The following is a 25,592-nucleotide window of genomic DNA, read 5'->3' on the forward strand; positions in this document are numbered from 1 at the left end:
TTTCTGAGAGATGAGGAGACCAAGATTCTATTCAGGGATTAAAATAAGCAACAGAGTAACTTTTCTTTAAATCCACAGAAGCAATCTCCTTCATCCTTCTCCTTCAATATGAAAAGTTAATGAGTAAGTTTTTAGCAGAAAAAGAATTATAATATCATCCAATATAGGTAAATAAGTCTGCAAAGCAATCTCCTTCATGCTTCTTTTTCAATATGAAAAGTTAATGGACAGTAAGTTTTTGGCAGAAAAAGAATAAATAGCATCATCCAACATATTAATGTTAACATCCCAAAACTGAAAACTACCTGCAAACTCTGCTTTTAAAAGGGCAACACACACACACAAAATAATCTAAAATAAAATACAAAATAAGCAAACAAAAACATTCGTTTTTGGAAAAGCACCACATATGTTGCAGATTCATATTAAATACTGTAAATATCACCCAAATTGTTAAAATTTCTTAAAAACTTCTCAAAATTCTCAGCCATTATATGAATATAATCTTTTATTTAAAAGAACACTCTGATATTTTGCATTTTAGATATTTTAATAGTTTTATTTGGCAAAGAGAAGCCTAAGAATTTTTTAAAAAACATTTCCCGAGGGAACACCCTCTACCATAAAATAAATTTGTTTAATTTGGGAGGACAAATGTATATTTTTGACATATGTGCCAATTTTACAATTAATACAAAAAAGATAAAGTTAGTTGAAATATTTTAAAAATGTAAAAACCAGTCCAGGCAACATAACTATACAATCTTGCTGTAAAAGTTCTTATATCAAATTCCATCCAAAATATCTATGCAGTATACTAAATTCAGTTGCTCAAGTCACTCTTTACTGCCGGCTGGCTTTTCCATTTTCTGTTGTCTCCATTCTGAAAAATAGGAGGGAAAAAAAAGTGCTGGTAAGATAAAATATTAACTACCCATATTTTTTCTCCTTATCTAAATTTTAAATGAAATTAAAATCTAATATAGTCACAGAACAGAAGAATGTAAGCACTTTCGAAAACAACTAACTTGAGGGTTCCTGATGGTTAGTTTAACTTCCATGTTTTGCATATGAGTGAAAATTGAGGGAGGCCCAGAGAGATCATGTGACTTTCCCAAGCTTTCATTTCAAAGGCCACTGGTTTTTTCACTATACTGCTCAAAGTAAAACTAAAGGAAAAAATCTTTACCATTTAGACAAGAATTTATTTCCTTTTCTACTAAAGAAATTTCTTTATCAATACATTTTTAAGAGAATTTCTTCTAAAAAAGCAATTAAAATAACCATTTAAATTATTTTATATTTATCCTAATAAATCTTCAATTATTTGTAGATTTTGGATTTATTCAATTAAACTCAATATTCCTAATACTGTACTACTTACTATGAAAATATTTTCTCCCTGTCATTTTATATAAGGTCAGTGCTATATACTAAGTTTTCTTTATGATTTTTCCCTCTATGATGTTTACTGAACATTCATGGTTACAATGAATAATACCGGGTCTTTTACAAACACCAAAAATTTAAGAAAGTGATTTTTTTTTCTTTTTAAGTAACATTATCAAAACTGCTGAACACAAAAAACAGGCAGTGTTTATTTTTTAAACTTATTATAATAAGGCAATTAATAAAACTAATTTCTACAATAAATAATACAAACCCATTTTCCTCTTTAAGATGTTGATATAACTCAGCTTTGTTATTAACAGAGTTCAAACGTCCAGCAAACTCCTGATGCTTTCTGGAATTGGCAGTGTTGATTCTATTACTCCATAAAGATAATAAGGACACTGGCCCTGGTGTAATATTTGAAAGAAGAGAAAAAAAGTAGAACAATTCATGACTTCAAAGATTACAAGTTTACCCCTAATTCTTGTTCACTTTATATGAATTTAAGCAATATCATCTTCTCTTTATTCTAAAATTTCTATGTGTTTAGGGATCTCCAAGACCACCTGCTAGAGTTCAGTGATTTGCTAGGACTCAAATAACTAAAATCAAGTTACAGTTATAGCTAAGAATCATTACAGCAGCAGAGTAAGAACACATAGCCAGCCCAGTGTGGCAGAAAGACACAATAGGCAAAGACTAGAGAAATCCATCTACAGGCTTTCCATGTTCTCTCCTTCCCATGAGGGTTCATACAGAGTGCATACTTCCTCCAGAGGCAAAAATGCAGCCACATACTTCCTCCAGAGGCAAAAATGCAGCCATGTGTGTACAATATTTCTGTCAGAAAATCACAGAAAAGTAAGATTCAAGAGTTCAAAGTTTTTATAGAGGCTGGGCACATATGCATTGTCTTCCTAACTACAACTACCAAAATTCCAGACTCCCAGAAGGAAAGCAGGTGTTTAATTCAGACATAACTTCATCATTTGGGGAATGTTTTGAAAGCCATATTCCCAGATGTCAGCCAAGGGCCAAACATGCAAGCAGGCTTTTCTAATGATGATATAGCTTCAGGCCTGCTATAGTTAACTCTTTTCTACACAATATGAAGAGGCAAAAAACATTCCCTAACACCATATACAAAAATAAAATCAAAATGGATTAAAGACCTAAATGTAAGACCATTAATCATAAAACTCCTAGAGGAAAACACAGACAGAAAACTCTTTGAAATAAATCATAGCAATAATTTTTTTCTGATCTGTCCCCTAAGCAAAAGGAAAAATAAACAAATGGAACCTAATTAAACTTAAAAGATTGCACAGCAAAGGAAACCATCAACAAAATAAAACCAAACCTACTGAATGCTATATAATACTTGCAATTGATATGACCAATAATGGGTTAATATCCAAAATATATAAACAGCTCTTACAACTCAATATCAAAGAAACAAACAACCCAATTAAAAAATGGGCAGAGGACCTGAATATGCATTTTTCCAAAGAGGAAATGCAGATGGCCAACAGGCACATGAAAAGATGTTCAATATTCTTAGTCACCAGGGAAAGGTAAATCAAAACCACAATAAGATATCTCCTCACAGCTGTCAGAATGGCTATCATCAAAAAGAGCACAGATAAGTGAGAAAGGAGGTGAGGGAAGTCTTTCCTGAAAAAGTAGTTATCCAAGTTAAAATCTGAAATGATATTCCTTAGCGAGAGGGAAGAGTAGACATTTGTGACAATAGTAATTCTGGGGCTTTATAAATCCCACCCTATGGACACACCATCATTTAAGTTATTCTCTTACTAATACATGTTTCAGTTGCCTGCAACATTTTGTTACTACTAATAATTTTTAGAGTTGTATTTTCCAAACAATGTTGAAGCATTGTTTAGAATAAACCAAAATTAACTGCATCCTAATCAGCAGTGGCATATGAGTAACAGGATAATTTACCAGGAGATATTTATTTAAAGCCTATTATTTTGCAGGTACCCTGGCAAATGCCTGAAAGACAAATTTGATAAGATTGCTTCTATCTCTAATTTCAAAGAAACTAGTGAACTGGAGAATATTAAGATGTATTACAATATATACTACAATAGTAGTACATAAAAAAACAAACCTCCCTAGGATGAGCTACCAATAACTGTAACCTGGCCAGCCTTGAGTTCTTTCTGTATTAGTAAGGGTGCAGTGGTTAAAAATCCAGTCCTTTGTCATACCATTTCCCATTCACCCTGAAAGAACTGAATTTAGTTTACCTTCAAGATAACTAAGGCCTACAATAAAAAGCTATGACCAACCAAGACAGCGTATTTAAAAGCAGAGACATTACTTTGCTGATAAAGGTCCGTCTAGTCAAAGCCACTGTTTTGCCAGTAGTCATGTAAGGATGTGAGAGTTGGACCATAAAGAAAGCTGAGCGCCAAAGAATTGATGCTTTTGAACTGTGGTGTTGGAGAAGACTCTTGAGAGTCCCTTGACTACAAGGAGATCCAACCAGTCAGTCCTAAAGGAAATCAGTCCTGAATATTCATTGGAAGGACTGATGCTGAAGTTGAAGCTCCAATCCTCGGGCCATCTGATATGAAGAACTGACCCCTTAGAAAAGACCCTGATGCTGGGAAAGACTGAAGGCAGGAGGAGAAAGGGACAACACAGAACGAGATGGTTGGATGGCATCACCAACTTGATGGACATGAGTTTAAGCAAGCTCTGGGAGTTGGTGATGGACAGGGAAGCCTGGCGTGCTGCAGTCCATGGGGTCGCAAAGAGTCAGACACCACTGAGCAACTGAACTGAACTGAACTGAACTGAAGTGACATGAGGAGCCGTGAGCAGCTGTTCCTCACATAGAGGACTCTGTACAACAGAACTAAATTGGAAAACTTTTTACATAGTGACCACAGTTCTGCCTTACCTTTTGATTTTTCTACCGGTGGAGTTTCATCCATCTCAACAAGAGGCTTTTTATTTGGAGGTTCTGGAGAATCAGGTGAATCTTTTATAATCTCAGCTTCAGCCAGCTCTTCTTTCCCACGTTCTAAGATTCCTTTTAATCTTTTAGAGGGACAAATAATAAAAACTTACACATTAAAAAAAAAAACTTAAGTTTACATTCTTAGAAATCTAAATGGCTCAGTAATTAAACTAGACTTTGCAAATCAGCCTTATTAAGATATGTGCTCTCACAACATAAGCCTAGGAACAAATCAGGAACAAATCAGAAGCTAACCCTCAATTTGCAATCCGGTAAGAGAACTTAATGAATATAAATACAACTTTTCCTTTTTCTTCATCAGTGTCATTATTCAGTAATGTTGTTAGCTGTAAAATGGTGCTGCTGCTGCTACTGCTAAGTCGCTTCATTCATGTCCGACTCTGTGCAACCCCACAGACGGCAGCCCACCAGGTTCCCCCGTCCCTGGGATTCTCCAGGCAAGAACACTGGAGTGGGTTGCCATTTCCTTCTCCAATGCATGAAAGTGAACAGTGAAAGTGAAGTTGCTCAGTCATGTCTGACTCTTTGCGACCCCATGGACTGCAGCCCACCAGGCTCCTCCGCCCATGGGATTTTCCAGGCAAGAGTACTGGAGTGGGGTGCCATCGCCTTCTCTGAAAATGGTGCTAAAATTGTAAAAAGAAGAAGGCAGGAGGGAATTTAGGAAGGTAAAATGTAAAAGATCAGAAATAATGTGATCTTTGGAAAATAATCTACAATTTTAATTTTTCTAAAGATACGGACAAAACACTATTTCAAATTGAACTAAGATTAAGAAATCTACTAGAATTTGTTCCCTCTAGTTTATGTACTGTGAAAATGTATTTATGTTCCATAAGTTAGGAACTTAACTCTAAGCATATCTTGGATTTCATGTACTTGAAGATCAATGGGATCGGAATGAGAATACTCTTCCCTCCTCTTCTGAAAGCAAGACAATTTTGTGTCAGAAACTCAGCAGCCCTAAGGAAGAATTTCTAAGGCCAAAGAGAATAAAAGTGTTCTGCCTACTTATGAATGAAATAAAACACTTTTCAGTATTAGCTTCAAAATATTCACGTGGGGAAAGTGGAGGGTGGTGAGGGGAATGGATGTGGATATATATGAAATGAGGTCTGCTACAAATTCATTAACTATTGAAAGCAGATAATCGATGACTGCCTGCTCTACTGCTGCACATGTCTGAAACTTTCCATGTAAGTTCTGCTTTTAACTATTGCCATGACGATAGTTACCTGGCTCTTTGCCTGATTTCTGGCAAGGAGACAAAAGATGAATCCAACTACTACATCATGATTTTTTTTATTTATAGACGTTTATTATTTTTTGTTTTTTTCAAATTTACCCTGACACCTTTCTGAGAAAAAAGAATGTACTAATGAAGAAGGTTTCCAGGATGGGACTATGATCTTCTGTGCTTTCAAGTGTTTTTCCTATGCCTATTTTTATAGCAGCGTCTTTCACACTTTGCTATAAATTGCTCACTTACTTGGTCAACCTCTACAAAATACTGTTCATCCTTCCAGGGTAGGGATCTTATGCCAAATGTCTGGCATATGATAGGCATTTAAAAAATATTCACTAAATAAATAAAACTATGCCTTTGATGTGCATAACACATAAAAGCAATTACTGATAACAAAAATCATGTATTATGATTTTCAGAAGTTAATTAGGAAAAATTAAACACTACCTTTGCTGTTAAATAGCAAACAAAACAAAACAAAACAGCAAAACCTCTTTAAGCCCAAGAAAGACCTTCCAGATTTGAAGAATAATAAAATAACAGCTATAAAGTACAATAAACACATTAAATGCATTACTAATAAATAAGGTCTGAATGTTCAAATGTGTTACATGTAGAGTGTCATATGACAGAAGGCACCACGGACTATGTTAATATCAACAAATCACCTCTCGGAATCTTGCCAGGATTTCTCCTGTTCATAATCTTTCACTGCTTTCTCTGACTTGTCCTCTTTGTCCTCCCTCTTTCTTCCTCGTTTCTTTCGTTCTTCTTCTTCTGGGGGTTTGCTTCTACATGCCATTAGACATTCCAAGACTCTCTGATGTTTCTCCGAATTGTTGATATGGGCTCTGACAAGGGTTTCTAATTCATTCCACATGATTCTGTACTGCTCATCTCTAAAGTAAAGATTTAAAAATAATGTCCTTACAAAATACTCTTTAAATAATATCCAAGTGTCAGTTGTTAATGATGAAGTTAAAAGAGAGAATTAAACATGGGCTTCCTTTCTCTTCCAGTGGTGCAATTCTAACTGATAATATGTCTAATTCATCTATTATTGTGTTTTTTATCATTTCACCTTAATCTTATGTATGTGTAGAAACACACTCCCAAACACATAACTTACATGTGGAATAAGTCAGCTAAAAAAAAAGAAAAAAAAAAAAACCAATAAGCATCAAGTAAGTGTGATATATGAGAAAGACAGGAAAAAAACCCACCTTTTAGGGCCTTTTCCTCTTGTACCAACTGTGGAAATAGGCAGAGGATCGTTTTTTCTTTCCATATCGACTAAGTTGTATATTGTTTTTTGACAGTTTAATACATCTTCTTCTGTCAAAGACTCTTTCACAATAACACTGGCTAATGGAACTACCTGTCAGATTCAAAAAAAAAGGAGAGAAAAAGAAAATCTGTCATGAAAAATGAGTATCAAAGCATCTAGACAGAACTTGAATTGATTTTAAACATCACCATGGAGAGCTAATCTATTACTATCATTTCCATTTTCTATTGTTTAACTGTAACAAACTCATATAATTTTATTCTTTGCTTGATAAATGTTATCTATAAATGATATATCATTAATCCAAAAGAAAAACAAACTATTTCACACTTACCGCTTGCATATTAAAAATGGTGGTTTGTGAAATAATCATAGGCCAGTAACGGGTGTGCTTTTCTAACTGATCTTTTGCTCGTTCCAAAGGAATCTCAAGACTTCCATCGATTTTATATCTGGGGTCTAGAAAAGGAGTTAATCTGTTTTCCCTCATAAATTCACCAAAATCCTAATGATAACCAAATAAGATAAAATTAGAAACTATTTTCTAGTGTTTCAGTGTGGATTACATGTAACAGTCTGTTCCCCTGATGTCTTCTGTCCTGTGATATACAACAAAGCATTTTCTCTAGCAGCCCACCCTCCACACACTAATTTTTCCTTTTCTTTTTGAACATGAAACCCAGCCTTTACTCAATGGAGATTAAGAAAGTCTCAAACATAAATACATTCATGGTTCCTTCCACTTTTTAAAACCACTGATTTTTCTTCACATCTATAATTCATCTCTTTTCTATTATATGCAGATAAAAGACTAAGTTCGGCACATTAAAATACCATTCTACTTAAAAATTTTCTTAACACAATATCAAAATGTTAACAGTGTTTATCTTTAATGATGGAATTATAGGTAATTTACATTTAATTGTTCACATTCACATTTAATTGTTATAACCACCTTAAAAAGTAGACAGTCATGAAATATCCAATATAATAGATGGGTAGGGAGTGAACAATTCAAATCAGAACAATACAGTTTCTATCAAAAATAGACCCAATTGCCCTGTATGTACCTATCAATAACACAAAAACTGACAGTGTTATTTCAAAGTAGCAGAATCCAAATCAAAGGTTTATGCTTGGCACTTAAGTTACTAGAAATTAAAATTCAGCCTAAGGTATTGTGCAAATCAATTTCCATTCTTTCCTATTAATTCCATCATGTCAATGCTATCCACATACATCTCAGCATACACTGAGTACATAGGGAAGATGACATAGTGATAAATAAATAGCTCTTTTGAGCAAGTACTGCAGGAAATTCATCTAATTAAAATAATAATAAAAAATCAACTTCTCTAAACTTCTTTCTGCTACAGGTCTTAGCATGCAATAGGCCCTCTACATGTTCGCTGAATGATCGACTCAAAATTTATAGATATTAGTGTCTTACTGTAATCCGGTAGTCGGTAACTCTTCCTCCACATCCTTCACTAATTGAAGGTGGATCTTCTAGAATGGATCGAGAACTACTAAGGACGTGCAAAAAAATCTCTCCTCCATGGCTACTAAGCATATGACTGATGACTTTGGAACCTGACTTTCGTGGTTGTTCCAATAAAACAGAACGGCCTGTTAAAAACAAGATTGCTCTTATCAGTGATGGAATTCAAGTGGCTCTTAATTTTTCCCATAAGATTGACATCTAGGTTTTTCATTTTACTTATTGCCCCTCATATTTTAACTAGCATTGCTAATTCAGTCTCTCTGCATGTCAAGTTCTAAAAATTTGAATGCTAGCCTTAGCCTTCTCTTGGTTACTCCAAGCTTACACAGGTATGTACGAGAGTTTCCAGAATAAGTTTAGTGGTCTCTGGTATGTTTGGTTTCATTCAGTTACAAGTTCATATAAAAATTTTCTTCCCAAACGTCAAGACAAAAGTGGGACAACTCTTATATAACCCTCAGATCATCAAAGCTACAAACCATTTTAGGGAGAAAGCAAGTCTTAATTCACTTCTACAATACCTCCCTATCAGCACAGTTACTGTTACTACTTTCTATTTTACATGACCAAATGTTATTTAATCTGGACTTTACCTAATCTGATAATCAAACTGTGTTTAACAGAACAACTGAATTAACTTTATGATAAAGCAGAGTAACTCTTTACTATGGTGGTTCCAAAACCTATTATAAGAATCACCAAAGGAGTCACTGGAATTTAGATTTAGCAAATGGAATTCAATAATTTGGCCTAAAGTTTTTTTTTTTTTACTCAAAGAAACCACAGCTTTAAAGTTATATCTCTTAAGAATCACATCATATATTACTGAAAATAGAATATTTATTTATGATAAAGGAATAGTAAAGAGAAATAAGTTCATTTATATTTTATAATTTAAAATTCAATAGGCCATGATAATCTATATCATTCTATCTTCCAAAAAAATCAACTCGATTCTAAATGTCAATTTTTTTAAATAAAAATACCAAAAAATATACTAAATAAATTTACTTAGATACAACAGTCTGAAAGACATAAAGTCAACTTATTTTTAAACATTAGTAAAACTGTTAAAGGGTATTTATACAATTTTAAAACAGCTTTGGGCTTCCCTCATAGCTTAGTTGGTAAAGAATCTGCCTGCAATGCAGGAGACCTGGGTTCGATTACCGGGTCGGGAAGATCCCCTGGAGAAGGAAATGGAGACCCACTCCAGTATTCTTGCCTGGAGAATCCTATGGACAGAGGAGCCTGGCAGGCTACAGTACATGGGGTTGTAAGAGTTGGACGTGACTTAGCTACCGAAGCCAAACAGCTTTGGAAAATAAAATGGTTATAGACTACATTTAAGCTTTTCCAGAATTCACATTTTCACATATTCTAATGATTCACTTGTAATGATCTCAGTAAAAACAAATAAAGAAAGTTACCATTTAGAAGAAAATTAGTAAGGCAGGAGGAAGGTCTACTATTTACATCTACAGGTGAAATTCGGTAAGCGCCAGTGCAATAGTGTAATTCTGAAATAGAAGAAAATACTGATTTGAAAGAATATAAAGAAATATTTCTACAATTAAAAGAGAAAAATAAGCAAAAACAAAAACTTGTTCTTTGAGCCCCTAAAATAATGAAAAACAAAAATTCAAAAAGAAACAAATGAACCCTACCTAATACTTGAAAAGAACCTTTTGATTTATTCTTTTCACTTTCAATTATTTTTAAGTACCTACCAATGTTATTTGTCCTTGGTGTGCACCACTTCAATGTTATTGTTTCTTTAAATGAGCCTTCTCTACTGCTGCCACTTAAATGGTTATCACCTTTAAAAATAATTTAGAGAAATATTAAGATTATTAAATAGATCACAAACTTCAAATATGTGCCAAGATTTCTGAAAGAGTTTAAGCTTTATAAGAGAAAATAAGTCTGGGAGAACATCTTTTGTACTAAGCCTATTAGAAAAACACCAGAGTTTGGATATTAGTTATTATTAAAATAGGTACTTTATTTTCCTCCAAATTTGTTATTAATAAATCATTTTATTCACTACACTAAAAACCAACAGCAAAATTTTTTACATTTCAAGAATCTACAACGGTTTCCCTCTGACACTATTAAATGATAAAATAATGTGGTTATGTAACTAAACCTTCAGGAATCTAAAATACATAACTCATTGTTCTGAATCCCAATAAATTTTTAAGAAAAAACATAAAATGAGGAGTGTATAAGTTAAATATATGAGATATAAGTGAACACTTTTTGCCTTAATGGAGTTGAGTAAACAGATGTCAAAATAATGACAACACTGAAGTCTTAAACTCCTCAAAGTCATCCGAGAGGGTTGAAATCAACTTTTCCCAAACTCCTGTTAAGGTGATGTTTTGACCTCTTCCCACAAACAATAAATGTTAACAACATCTAGAATGGTAAATCTTTTCCAGAAGGTTTTCAACATTTTTCAGTTCAGTTCAGTTCAGTCGCTCAGTCATGTCCGACTCTTTGCGACCCCATGAATCGCAGCATGCCAGGCCTCCCTGTCCATCACCAACTCCTGGAGTTTACCCGAACTCATGTGCATCGAGTCGGTGATGCCATCTAGGCATCTCATCCTCTGTCATCCCCTTCTCCTCCTGCCCTCAATCCCTCCCAGGATCAGGGTCTTTTCCAATGAGTCAGCTCTTCACATGAGGTGGCCAAAGTACTGGAGTTTCAGCTTTAGCATCAGTCCTTCCAATGAACACCCAGGACTGATCATCTTTAGGATGGACTGGTTGATCTCCTTGCAGTCCAAGGGACTCTCAAGAGTCTTCTCCAACACCACAGTTCAAAAGCATCAATTCTTCAGTGCTCAGCTTTCTTCACAGTCCAGCTCTCACATCCATACATGACCACTGGAAAAACCATAGCCTTGACTAGATGGACCTTTGTTGGCAAAGTAATGTCTCTGCTTTTCAATATGCTAACTAGGTTGGTCATGACTTTCCTTCCAAGGAGTAAGTGTCTTTTAATTTCCTGGCTGCAATCACCATCTGCAGTGATTTTGGAGCTCAAAAAAATAAAGTCTGACATTGTTTCCACTGTTTCCCCATCTATTTCCCCTGAAGTGATGGGACCAGATCCCATGATTTTAGTTTTCTGAATGTTGAGCTTTAATCCAACTTTGTCACTCTTCTCTTTCACTTTCATCAAGAGGCTTTTTAGTTCCTCTTCACTTTCTGCCATAAGGGTGGGGTCATCTACATATCTGAGGTTATTGATATTTCTCCCGGCAATCTTGATTCCAGTTTGTGCTTCTTCCAGCCCAGCGTTTCTCATGAAGAAACATGAGAAACATCTATGCAAATATACTCTGCATAGAAGGTAAATAAGCAGGGTGACGATATACAGCCTTGACGTACTCCTTTTCCTATTTGGAACCAGTCTGTTGTTCCATGTCCAGTTCTAACTCTTGCTTCCTGACCTGCATATAGGTTTCTCAAGAGGCAGGTCAGGTGGTCTGGTATTCCCATCTCTTGAAGAATTGTCCACAGTTTAATGTGATTCACACAGTCAAAGGCTTTAGCATAGTCAATAAAGCAGAAATAGACATTTTTCTGGAACTCTCTTGCTTTTTCAATGATCCAGCATTTTTAGCTGAGCTCAATCAGAGGAATCACTATCAAAGGCAATTATAGTTCTACAAAATATATTTCTTAAATAGTAAGGCTTCTGAAGGACTTCCCATATGGCTCAAGTGGTAAAGAATTCACCTGCCAGTGTAGGAGAGGCAGGAAGGAGATGTGGGTTTGATCCCTGTGTCAGAAAGATCCCCTGGAGGAGGAAATGGCAACCCACTCCAGTATTCTTGCCTGGAAAAATCCCATGGACAGACAAGCCTCGTGGGCTACAGTCCATAGGATTGAAAAGAGTCAGACATGACTGAGTGGCTAAACACAAGGCTTTCTTGAAAGTCAAAATTACTCCTTCATCCATGTGCTGCAGAATGGATGTTGTGTTAGTAGGCATGAAAACATTAATCTCACTGATGTCTCCATCAGAGCTCTTGAGATATCAGATGTACTGTGCAACAAGCAGTAACATTTTGAATAAAACCCTTTTCTCTGAGCAGTAGGTTTCAACAGTGGGCTTAAAATCAGAAGATCCTGTTGTTACTTGGAATCAGTAAACCATGATGTCAACTAATGTGCTATTATCCGGGCTTTGTTGTTACGCTGATAGAGCACAGGTGGAATAGATTTAACATAATTCCTAAGGGCCCTAGGATTTTCAGAATGGTAAATAAGCATTGCCTTAAACTTAAAGTCACCAGCTGCATTAGACCCTAATAAAAATGTCTGCCTTTCCTCTGAGGCTTTGAAGTCAGACACTGACTTCTCTCTAGCCATGAGAGTCCTAGATGGCATCTTCTTTCAATAGAAGGCTGTCTAATCTACACTGAAAATCTGTTGTTTAGTGTAGCCAACCAACTTCAGTGATCACTGAGCTTGATCTTCTGAATAACTTGCTGCAGCTTCACATCAGCAGTTGCTGCTTTACTGTGCATTTGTATGTTTTAGAGTTTCTTTGCTTAAATCTCATGAACCAGCCTCTGCTAGCTTCAAACTTTTCTTCTGTATCTTCCTCATCTCTTTCAGCCTTCACAGAATTGAAGAGTGAAGGCCTTGCTCTGGATCAGGTTTTGGCTTTGGCAATATTGTGGCTAGTCTAATCTTCTATCTAAACCACTGTAACCTTCTCCATGTCACCAATAAGGCTGTTTCACTTTCTTATTATTTCTCTGTTCACTGAAGTAGCACTTTTAATTTCCTTCAAGAACTTTTCCCTTGCATTCACAACTTGGCTAACTGTTTGGCACAAGAGGCCTCACTTTCAGCCTATTTTGGCTTTCCACATGCCTTCCTCACTAAGCTTAATCATTTTGAGCTTTTGATTTAAACTGAGAGATGTCCAGATAATGAACATTAAAACAAAAATAAACAAATGGGACATAATTAAACTCAAAAGCTTTTTCACAGCAAAGGAAATCATAAACAAAATGAAATGATGACTCATAGAATGGGAGAAAATATTTGCAAATGATGTGGACAAGGGATTAGTCTCCAAAATTTACAAACAGCTCATGCAGCTCAATATCAAAAAACAATCCAATCAAAAAATGGGCAAAAGACCTAAAGAGACATTTCTCCAAAGACGATATACACATGGCCAAGAGGCACATGAAAAGATGCTCAATATTGTTAATTATTAGAGAAATGCAAATCAAAACTACAATGAGGTATCAGAATGGCCATAATCAAAAAAATCTGCAAACAATAAATGTTGGTGAGGTTGACAAGAAAAAGGAACCCTCTTACACTGTTGATGAGAATATAAATTAACACAGCCATTATGGAGAACAGTACTGAGGTTCTTTAAAAAACTAAAAATAGAGCTACTGTATGATCCAGCAAGCCCACTCTTGGGCATGTACCTAGAGAAAACTAATTCGGAAAGATACATGCAGCCCAATTTTCACTGCAGCACTGTTTACAACAGTCAAGACAGAAGAAACTAAATGTCCAGTTAAGATGAATGGATAAAGCAGGTATGATACATACATACCAAGGAGTATTACTCAGCCATTAAAAAGCATGAAATAACACCATTTGCAGCAACATGGATGGACTTGGAGATTATCTAATCTAATAACATCAGTATTTTTGTGTCTCAGGGAATAGGGTGGCCCAAGAAGAGAGAAAGAGACAGAGAAAAGCCAGTTTGTGGAGCAGTCAGAAACACACATTTATGGATAAGTTCTCTGTCTTATATGGGTACAGTTTGTGGTACCCCAAGACAATTACAATAGCAACATCAAAGACCATCGATCACAGGTGACCGTAACAAATATAATGATGATGAAAAAGTTTGAAATATTGTGAGAATCACCAAAATGTGACACAGAGACATGAAGTGAGCAAGTGCTATTAAAAAATGACACCAACAGATTTGTTCAACCCCTGTTACCACAAACATTCAATTTGTTTAAAAAAAAAAAAAAAAAAAAAGCTACATCTGCTAAAGCAAAGCATGATAAAACAAGGTATACCTGTATTTGTTCCATTAGCCTCATCTTTCCCAAAGTATACTCAATAGAACACTAGGTTCCATGGCGATTAATGGGTGACACTGTCAGATAAGTTTGCAAAGGGATGAACTAAAGTCATCAGGTTAGTTACTCAAGAACTTCTCAAAGCTGTTAGTATGTTTTCCTATGTTAGATCTTATAAAATAATACTTTCCAATGTCTCTTACTTACCACTTTTTAGGAAATCTACATGTGCATCTTTGTGATGAAGCAGCTCCACATCATAATTGGCAGATGTGTTAGCATGTTGTTCTTCCTTAAAGCAAAATTAAAAATAACTTGGCTTTGATTTTTAAAAAATGAATTAATTATTCATTTTTCTTAAAGTGAGATCAAATATACTCAACAGTAATTAGCTATAATAATAGGACAATGTGCTCAGTATTTAATCTATTTAAAGATGCAATACTTTTCCAATTCAATACAAACTATATGAAAAAAAACTACTGGCTGCATTTCAGCAATAAAGTAATGGTTTTATGTCAGAATTAACGTAGATGACTAATCTAGAAATTCAGAATTTTTTTTACTCTGAATGCATTGTCCTGCCAATACTTTTTTATATGCAAATATGACTTAACTCAAATAGTTTGCTAATTGTACAATAGTTGTTTAAAGGAGGAAATAGCATCTTTAAATTCCTATAGTAAATTAAACAAGCACCAATTATATAAAATAGCAAATATAGACTAATAAACAAGTTCAGCAACTTGTTTTCACTAAACAGTAAATAGAAATTTTAGTATTATCTATTTACAAGAAAGAGACAGAGATTGAGGAGTCACACCAGTAACACACAAACATGGTCAGATTTAAAAAGTAATGTATCTATCATCCTCAGAGGATTTTGCTTACAACTCATGAAATTATATAGTGTATCTATTATGCTATTTTACTTCTTAATTGCTTCCTCACCGAAACTGATCTATTAAGGCTATGATTTCCACTGAAGAGCCTCCCACTGGTATAAGGAAGGAATTAATAATGAAAAGATTACATTTCTCATGCAAATTTGTTTTTATAATATGCAAAAAAATACAACTGGACTTATAAGAAATGAATTTAAATGTTTAGATATAGTGGCTACTTTATGTTTGTAGACATAAACAATACAATTAAACTTAACTCCACTCAGTAAAAATTCACGTGAAGCTTTCTATAGGCCAGGCATCATACTGGTCTTAAGACAACTAAGTAATACAATGAAAATGCTGTTGCTGTTTAGTCACTAAGTTGTGTCTGACTCTTTTGTGACCCCATGGACTGTAGTGCTCCAGGCTCCTCTGTCTGTGGGATTTCCCAGGCAAGACTACTGGAGTGGGTTGTCATTTCCTTCTCCAGGGGATCCTCCCGACCCAGGGATTGAACCCACATCTCCTGCATTGGCAGGCAGACTCTTGACCAGAGTCATCAGGGAAGCCCATAATGAAAATGACAAGTTAGTAACAGATTCCTAAGAAAATCCTTTAGTAAAATCATAAGACTCATATGGTAGTTTTTCAACTAGAATAATAAACTTGTTTAAAATCATAAACTTTTTTCCCCTAGTTAGACCTATCAGTTATAAACACCTTTATAGTGTGTAGGGAAGAACAAAAATAAAGGAAACAGAAGATCTACTAGAACACACGAAGTGAGTTAAATCTAATAGCAACTGTCAGGAAAAGAATCACAGAAAAAAGTAATCATTTCAGATGAAAATTATATTTTGACAAAAATAATGAGAGCAAAATTAAAAACAAAAAAGCTGATACAGAAGGTTCAAATTAGGAAAAAAATAGTGCATTTTGTTCTGTGATCCTTTCATGTTGCTTTTCATTATTTACTAACCTGGTCAAAAACACTGAATGTGGGCTAGCAAAACAGAAAATATGATATGGGAAGAAAGAATTAAGGTTCATTAAAACAAATAATACATATCAAGCAAACATTTAAAAAGCAAAGCAGTTTTCAAAGTAGCAAGAAAAAGAACTGCCCACCTTCATTGGAATATTAGTAATAGTAGTTGAAGCCAAGTCGAAATGCTGCTGTACTAAAATATTTAATTTGGTAGCAAGATGCCGTCCTGCACGAACACTATGAACTTCGCTGGTTAAAACGGGGGACAACTATAGAGAAGTATGAAAAAAATAACACACAAAACATTAATACATTGTAACTTAGGGCAAAATATTTTACTTCAACCCATAAAAATTAAGTACTTTTAAACTTTTGAGATAGGAAACAAAAAATCCATAAGTTAATCATTATCATTATCTTAGTAATACATTTTTATTCATTCATTCAGTCAACAGATAGGTAAGGAGAACTTACTATACTGATTACTAGAAACTGTGAGTTATTGGAGGATACAGCAGTGAACAGGTAAAATCTCTGTCCTCTTGAAACTCAGAGTAGAATAATCTTTGATTTAAATATATATTTTAATTTATAAGTTTTACTTCTATTTATCTATATGCAAAATTGATTTGAGGTGACCCACAGAAATACTGTAGAATAATTAATTTTGTGAAGACAAACCTCTGCAGATAACACTGCTCATTACAAAGAATGAAAATCACTACAAATGTCATATTTTGTCACCAATAAATGTAATAAGGCAGCCAAGTCACTTATAACAAGGTAACATTTTATTCATTCCAGGGTAATATTTATCGTAAGTAAATTGTTTACTTATCATAAAGTCAAAGTACTGTCATGTTATCAAGAGTTACAAAAAAGCTAACAAAAAAAATGGGTTTACACTGGAAATCACCTAAAATACAATGACAGAGATAACCTAAAAAAAAAATTAAAAAATAATAATAATAAAAAAATTAAAAAAAAAAACCAGTTATAAAAAAATTCATTAATACTTTAGATGTTTATAATAAATAATGCTAAATAAAAAAACAGAAATAAGAACATATACATTTAATATCATTATATAAACACATATATCTGTATTGCTAAACACAGACCACTGATATGGTCTATGCTATGTGAATCCATTTAATAATCAACAGACTCATCTTTTCCTTTAAAATTGTGCCAATTTATTTGAAAAGTAAAACTAAGGTTGGAAATTAGTCTTTTCCCTTCTGGACAGGTAAAATTAGTTTCTTTGCTATAGGAGTATATTTTGACTAAAGAGTGTATTTTTCTTCTAATGAGGAAAAAAAAGAAAGTTTTCCAGAAAAAGAAGTCATTAAAGCAATTTGGCTCAGATGATAAGAGTCTGACTGCAATGTGGGAGACCTGGGTTCAATCCCTGGGTCAGGAAGAGCCCCTGGAGAAGGAAAGGGCAACCTACTCCAGTATTCTTGCCTAGAAAACTCCCATGGATGGAGGAGCCTGGCAGGCTACAGTCCATGGGGTTACAAAGAGTCAGACACAACTGAGTGACTCACACACACAAACAGTAATTGAAATTTGAGAAACAATACAGATTGTGTGTGGTTTGACAATAAAGTTATTTGAAATAAACATTAAGAGGCAAGCAAAACAGAAAATACTTTCAAAATCTACAATTATAACATAAAGCACCAATCCAGGTATTTTGCCATACAGGTAGATTTCAAAACTAAATTTTCTTAGCAGGAAATGTTGGCAACCTGATCATTCTTATGCTAAGCCTTGTGTTTATCATTAATAACTAACAATGACCTCTTCTATGACCTCTACTTACCTCTTTCTTAGTACGATCAGATACAAGGCTGTCTTCACCAACAGGGTAGGTGTGGATCAAGACTAGCTCACATTTCTGAATCTGCATGAGACTTAAAGAAAAACTTTTCACTTAAAAGATAAGAACACATACTATGGAAAGAATTCAGGCAGGTAAACCATAAAACATTTAATATACTAAAACAGTGTATAAATCAGATTAGTACAGTTAACATAAAAGCTAAATATTCGGAAATACTATATAATTGCTATCCTTCTACGAACATTTAACGAGTAATTTTTATGAATTTAATTCAAATGCAAAAATGATCATTTTCTGTGTGTTTGAAGGATAAAAATTCTTACATTCTGATATAATTTTCAAAAGATAACTGCCACAGAGAAAAATGAATATATTGTGTATTATTTTTCCTTTCACTAGTATTTAAATGGCAACCCTCTCCACTATTCTTGCCTTGAAAATTCCACGTTCCGAGGAGCTTGACAGGCTACATACAGTACATAGAGTAGGCTGCAACTGACAGCATACACATACATACTAGCGTTTTTAAGGACAAAATCAGCCAACTATATTACCTATAATTGGTTATTTCCAAGAATACAGGATCTGTAATACTAAAAAGTTACCCCAACTTTTTATGTTTTTGCCCCTCCATTTTATTTTATTTAATTTTTTAAACTGAGGTGCAGCTGATGTACAATAATAAAAGTTGCAGGTTTACAACACAGTGTGATTCACAATTTTAAAAAATTATACTCCATTTATAGTTACTACAAAATATTGGCTATATTCCCCGTGTTGTACACTATATCCTTGTAGCTTAGTTATTTATATACAGTAGTTTGTACCTCTTAATCCTTACCCCAACTTGCCCCTCCACCCTTCCCTCTTTCCACTAACTACTAGTTTGTTTTCTGTATCTGTGAGCCAACTTTTTATTTTAAAATTTCCAAACCTACAGAAAAATTAAAAGAAAGGAACTATTCAATGAACACCCATATATCCTTAACCTATATTCACTGTTAATTACATTCATTTTCACTATAAATGACTAAATAGATGTACAGTTTCTTTTTTTTACTAAGTCATTTAAGAGTAAGTTGCAGAGGCAATGATACTTCACTCCTACATACCTCAGCATGCTTCCTTCTCCTAGTGAGAATAATCCTACTTGTTAACAATAATACCAGTACTCCACCTAGAAATTTAATAGTAGCTCAATCTAACATATACTCCACACTACAATGTCCCAAACATGTCTTTAGTAGCTTTTTTCTTTTTAAAAAATTCATACAATGTAATTAGCTGTAATGTTTTGATTTGGCATTTTATAGATTTGTAACAGAGTATGAGATCTAGCCATTAAAAATATGCATTATAAATTTATTTATTATGTTATCCTTCTGCTCACCTTTCCTGTGAGCAAAAAGTAAAATCTTATAGTGAAAGGTAAAATGGGACAAAAAGTTGCTGATCAAACATACATTTTGACTAATTTGTAGAGCCAGTAGAGAATTCAAGGGAATGCTACCAATTACTAATTAAATTACTGGAATAATTATAATGAAATAAACAGGACTATAAAAATGGAATATTTATTCAATTTATGGGTTTTACTCACTGATCTGAATTTGCAGCAAGTTTGTTATGCTCATGAATTGTTTCTTGGACACAGTCCTCAAGCATTCGCACATGACTATCACTATGGGATATAAAAAGATATAAACAAGTTAAATAAACAATAAGAGAAAAAAATTAAACACACTATTCAGCTGTGGTATCATGTTACAGGCACTTTAATTACTGCAATAAGGATTATCTGTAGCATGCTCATTCACAATATCAAACAACCAACTGAATGAAAACCTAAAGAGGGGAAAAAAGTCAAATTGACCAATTCAAACAGTTTCACTGAGGTGAACTGGATATTTTAGAACTGGGAACACAGCTTTGATATTAGAAAGGCCACATGTGATATGCTTAAATGCTAACATGTTGCCTCTACTTTTTTAAAGTAAAAACCATAGTAGGACATGAAAAATTCCTCAGTAAGAATTACTGTGATTAGTATCTCACCTTTTTGCATTAGTAATGCAAATTATCCGTCCTCTATTTCCAACACGTTCTGCGTTCTCCATCAGCAGAGTACGAGCCTCATGTTGGTATTCAGTAATTTTACAGAGGGTTTCCACTGCTGCAACGAGACCATGCAGAATACTGCAGCATTCTGGATCTGCCCGTGGATTAGGAGGCCCAACAGCAGCTAATGCTGCCATCAGCTAAGTAAAAGGAGAAACAATTACGTTGACAAGAATAAGCACAAGTCAGACAAAGGCATCACAAGAAATGGAAACTATAGACCAATGTATGTTATAAACATGGAGACAAGTGTCTTCAACAACATACTATCAAACTGCATCCAGAAACATTTCAAAGGAATTATATACCATGACCAAGTGGGACTTACTCCAGGAATGCGAAGTTGATTTAACATCCAAAAATTAATTAATACAAATGCTATCAATAGAATTTTTTAAAAACCACATGATCAGCTCCAGAAAAAGCATTTGACAAAAATCTAAAATCCTTTCATGGGTTGAGAGAGGATTAAATGAGCCAAGGTAAAAAAATAAAATAAAATCTTTTCATGATATAAACAGTTAACAAACTAGAAACAGAAGGGAACTTTCTCAAGCAGGTAAAAGGCATCTATGAAAAACCTACACATAATATCATGCTTAACAGATGCATTCCCTCTAAGATTAGAAACAGAAGGATATCCACTCTCACCATGTCTATTCAACACCGTACTAGAGGTTCTCTCCTGGGCAATTAGGAAAGAAAAAGATGTAAAAGGAATTCAGATTGGAAAGGAAGAAGTAAAACTATCACTATGCTGCAGATGAAATAATCATGCATGGAGAAAATGCTAAGGAATCCATTAGAAATTCTCCAAAAATAATAAAACTCAGCAAGGTTGCAAGTATATGATCAAAAGACAAAACCAACTACACTGCTATGCATTTGCAAAGAAAAATTCAAAAGTAAAATTAAGAAAATAATTCCATTTACAATAGCATCATAAAGAATAAAATGCTTAGAAATAAATTTAACAAAGGAAATGCAAATTTTATACTCTGAGACTAAGAAATATTGTTGAAATAAATTAAAGATCTAAATGAATATAAAACACCCTACGTTTGTGGATTGGAAGATTTATTATTGTTAAGATGACAGTACTATCCAAACTGAACTAGGATTAAATATAAGCCCTGTCAGAATTCCAGGTGACTTTTCTGATAAGCAGATTTGAAAGTTCATATGGAACTGCAAGGATCCAAAATAACTAAAACAATCTTTAAAAGAAAGAGCGAGGACTTTGTTCTATGTATGCATAAAGATACATTCGAAGGTCCAGTTAAAAACTAATAGTGATGGGGATAAACGATGTGCTGGTAAACCAGTTCTCTTTAAAAAAAAAATTCCTAATTTGTAGTGTTTGCCAGTATCTATGGTTAAAAACTCCCATGATAGCTTATTTCAATCTTTCACTAAGTGCAAAGGTGAGATGGGATTCACACACTCAACTCTCTCAAGCTACATAAGCAGGCTCTAGTATACCACTAACTGGAGCAGGGGACAAGTGGGAAATTCTTCAAAGCCTAGCTTTTATTTACACACACATGTATGTACATATGTACACAGGCCAATATATATGCAAATTTTATTTTTAAACTACATAGGTATTACCTATTCATAAATAATAATCAAAAAAGAAAAAATACTGTGTACACATCACTATAAAAGCTCCTGGTTCACAGGAGAAACTGCTTTTTAGGAGAGGGGTGCTGTGGTCACAGGAAAGCAGCAGAAAGAAAAGTTTATAACTTTTGGTGTCAGATAAATATGGGCCCAAATCCTTGCTCTGCCTTACAGTGGAAACAGTGTCAGACTTTATTTTTCTGGGCTCAAAAATCACTGCAGATGGTGACTGCAGCCATGAAATTAAAAGACGCTTACTCCTTGGAAGAAAAGTTATGACCAACCTAGATAGCATATTCAAAAGCAGAGACATTACTTTGCCAACAAAGGTCCGTCTAGTCAAGGCTATGGTTTTTCCTGTGGTCATGTATGGATGTGAGAGTTGGACTATGAAGAAGGCTGAGCGCGGAAGAATTGATGCTTTTGAACTGTGGTGTTGCAGAAGACTCTTGAGAGTCCCTTGGAGTGCAAGGAGATCCAACCAGTCCATTCTGAAGGAGATCAGCCCTGGGATTTCTTTGGAAGGAATGATGCTAAAGCTGAAACTCCAGTACTTTGGCCACCTCATGTGAAGAGTTGAATCATTGGAAAAGACTCTGATGCTGGGAGGCATCAGAGGGGCAGGAGAAGGGGACGACAGAGGATGAGATGGCTGGATGGCATCACTGACTCGATGGACCTGAGTCTGAGTGAACTCCAGGAGTTGGTGATGGACAGGGAGGCCTGGCGTGCTGTGATTCATGGGGTCGCAAAGAGTCGGACATGACTGAGCAACTGAACTGAACTGAACTGAACTGATCCTGGTCAATCTCTCCTAGTCCTTTAACCTAATCTGAAAGTGAAACCAATAGAACCTGCCCCACACTAGTATGATACTTGTAGACTTCACTTAAATTTAGCTAACAAAAACAAGACTCTTGAAATTTGACACATTTTTTTAGTAACATCTACCATGAACAGAGAGGATAGCATTATGAGATGTAAGAGAAGAAGCCCTGAATCTAAGCATGTAAGTCAAACTACCTCTGGCCCCCTGGGCTTCAGTACCTTCACCAGCACGAAGAAAGAGCCAAAGCAAAAAATGTCTACAATCCTTCCAGCCTAAACATTCTTCAATCAATCTACTTCAATTTTTTCTCATGATTATTCAAAATAACTAGAGAAAGGTGTGACATGGATAACTAAAGCTAAACATAAAATGTGTCAACATGGAGATGATGATACATAATTTACACAAAATGTCAATTACTTTGTATCATCCTAAACACCGATGCTTTGCTATATGGTTGCATTCACAACTAGTTTCCCTTCAGTTCATAATCTAAAAGCAACTCTTGTGATACAGTATGATATAATATTTCTTTACCTTCAGAAAGCAGAAGGAAGTACTACAGTAATTCTCATATCATCAGTATATCTACCATTATCAAATGCATACCTTTTACTGCACTGCAGAGGTGCAGTAAGGAAAATCTATACATATTTGTACTTATTTTTATTCATATACAACTAGAGAAGCCTCAGCCTTCTTTCACAGTACCTCTTGAAAGAACAAAACAGAATACATGCTATTTCTAAGAGATTGTACAGGGGGAATGAATGCAATCTTTAATACTTTTTTCAAGCAATTAAAGAATAAAGATCATTCTGGAGTGATATAAATGCAAAGACAAGCCAAAAAATAGCCCTCCTACCCACCTGTCACCTTCAGTGAGTTACCTCAAAAGAAAAGAAGATTAGAAATGTTTATATATTATATTAATCACAACATTTTAAGACCAAACACTGTGATAAACACGTTTTCTCATAAGTATTCAGTTTAAAACCCCCATTTGGATGGGATTAATTCCATTAAAGGCTTCCCTGGTGGCTCAGCTGATAAAGAATCTGCCTGCAATGTGGGAGACCTGGGTTTGATCCTTGTGTTGGGAAGATCCCCTGGAGAAGGGAATAGCCACCCACTCCATTATTCTGGCCTAGAGAATTCCATGGACTGTATAGTCAATGGGGTTGCAAAGAGTCAGACACAACTGAGCTATTTTCATTAAAGGATATCCATTAACAGAGAATTTTTAACATGAAATAGTTCAAAATAATGTATTAAAATATTTCACTAATGCTTGTCTCTCTTGCTCATATTCATCAGTGAAGAACTTTGTAGACTGAAGTCTGCTATCCAACTAAACAACAGCAAAGAATGCAATCTACCACAAACTCAGTATCCTTAGACACGTTTAAAAAGCATAAACTTGATGTATTGAGCATGGGTTTATTTCTGCTTCCTCCTAAAACCCCACTAAAACTGTAGTAAAGGAATTTAATTTTAAAAAGCAAACACCAAAGGCAGGGGGGCAGAGGGGGGAACCCCAATAAACTCACAAATATGAAGAGAATGGAGGAGCAGACAAGAGAATAAACAAGAGATGTCAACAAGAATGTATGGAGGACAGGTAATCGACTTAGCAACACTGAATTAGCTGAATCTAAGTCCCTACATGGGAAAAGCAAGATGATACGCTTTTCAGAATCTAGGAGAAGTTCAGAAACTGAGGTATCAAGTACCACACAAAGCAAGAGTGAGCAAGATACTGAAAACTGAATGAGTTGATGTCAGTATAAAGTACAACTTGACTCCCAAACTTACACCCTACCCATGCAAATGACCACCTCTCCCCAGACACAGAATCACATCCCTTGGAGGAACTGAACCAGGAAGTTACCAAACAAGGATTTCACCAAGTGCAGCAGAATGTAAGGGTAAGACACTAGACCAGTGCTGCCCAAAAGAATTTTCTGTGATGATGGAAATATTCTATATCTGTGCTGTACAGTAGCCACTATCCACATGTATTTTATTTGAGCATCTGAAACATGGCCAGTACTACAGAGAAACTGAACTTTTAACTGCATTTAATTTTGTTCAGTCACTAAGTCATGTCCAACTCTTTGCGACTCCATGACCTGCAGCCCACCAGGCTCCTCTGTCCTTCACTATCTCCTTGAGTTTGCTCAAATCCATGTCCAATCAGTCAGTGATGTCATCCAACCATCTCATCCTCTGTCATCCTCTTCTCCTTTTGCCCTTAGTTTTTCCCAGGATCAAGGTCTTTTCCAGTAAATTTAATTTTAAATAGTAGCTATTTAATAGCTAATAGTAGCTACATATGGCTGGTACATTGGACAGCACAATACTAGACCAAAACCAGAAAGACGGAGTGGAAGTTTGATATTTTACCTACCCTCTCCCCTGGTTCCCAGAAGGCTGATAATCAGGTTTACAGCATAGAGATAGAAGAGTGTAAGGTCTTCCCTGGAGACCCTGGGTGGTCCCAGAGAGGTGATCTGTCCATTCTGACACCCAGAGGTCTCCCAGGGAGAACAATTAGATAACTATGACAAAGACCAGTCAGCAATACCTACTTCATAACATGCAGATCTTCTCACCTGCTGTTGAGTGCCTTTCTTTTAAACAAGATTGCATTACCCAAGTATTAGCAGGCATTAAGAAAAGCCTCAACATGAAAAGAACACGGAAAACACAAGGAGATCAAGAGAAAACATCAAATAAATTACTAGTACCTTCATATTAAAAA

The 25,592-nt window shown here is 34.9% G+C and overlaps 1 protein-coding gene across 2 annotated transcripts in view; it reads right to left on the reverse strand.

Moving 5' to 3' along the window:
• Positions 1–598: 598 nt before the first annotated feature.
• The window catches only part of INTS13 (integrator complex subunit 13), a 30,543-nt gene continuing 5,549 nt past the window's right edge, over positions 599–25,592 (reverse strand). For both annotated transcript variants that reach the window (XM_006046529.4, XM_006046528.4), the window contains exons 4-17: positions 20,314–20,516; positions 19,859–19,939; positions 18,238–18,328; positions 16,550–16,678; positions 14,742–14,826; positions 10,174–10,263; positions 9,874–9,963; positions 8,390–8,568; positions 7,274–7,444; positions 6,875–7,029; positions 6,320–6,550; positions 4,325–4,464; positions 1,664–1,799; positions 599–883 (exon numbers count right to left, since the gene is read on the reverse strand). In XM_006046529.4, the coding sequence (XP_006046591.4) occupies positions 844–883; positions 1,664–1,799; positions 4,325–4,464; positions 6,320–6,550; positions 6,875–7,029; positions 7,274–7,444; positions 8,390–8,568; positions 9,874–9,963; positions 10,174–10,263; positions 14,742–14,826; positions 16,550–16,678; positions 18,238–18,328; positions 19,859–19,939; positions 20,314–20,516 (1,821 nt within the window). In that variant the 3' untranslated portion in view covers positions 599–843. The remainder of the gene's footprint in view (positions 884–1,663; positions 1,800–4,324; positions 4,465–6,319; positions 6,551–6,874; positions 7,030–7,273; positions 7,445–8,389; positions 8,569–9,873; positions 9,964–10,173; positions 10,264–14,741; positions 14,827–16,549; positions 16,679–18,237; positions 18,329–19,858; positions 19,940–20,313; positions 20,517–25,592) is intronic.

Source organism: Bubalus bubalis, chromosome 4, assembly GCF_019923935.1.
Source record: "Bubalus bubalis isolate 160015118507 breed Murrah chromosome 4, NDDB_SH_1, whole genome shotgun sequence".
NCBI classification, from domain to species: domain Eukaryota; kingdom Metazoa; phylum Chordata; class Mammalia; order Artiodactyla; family Bovidae; genus Bubalus; species Bubalus bubalis.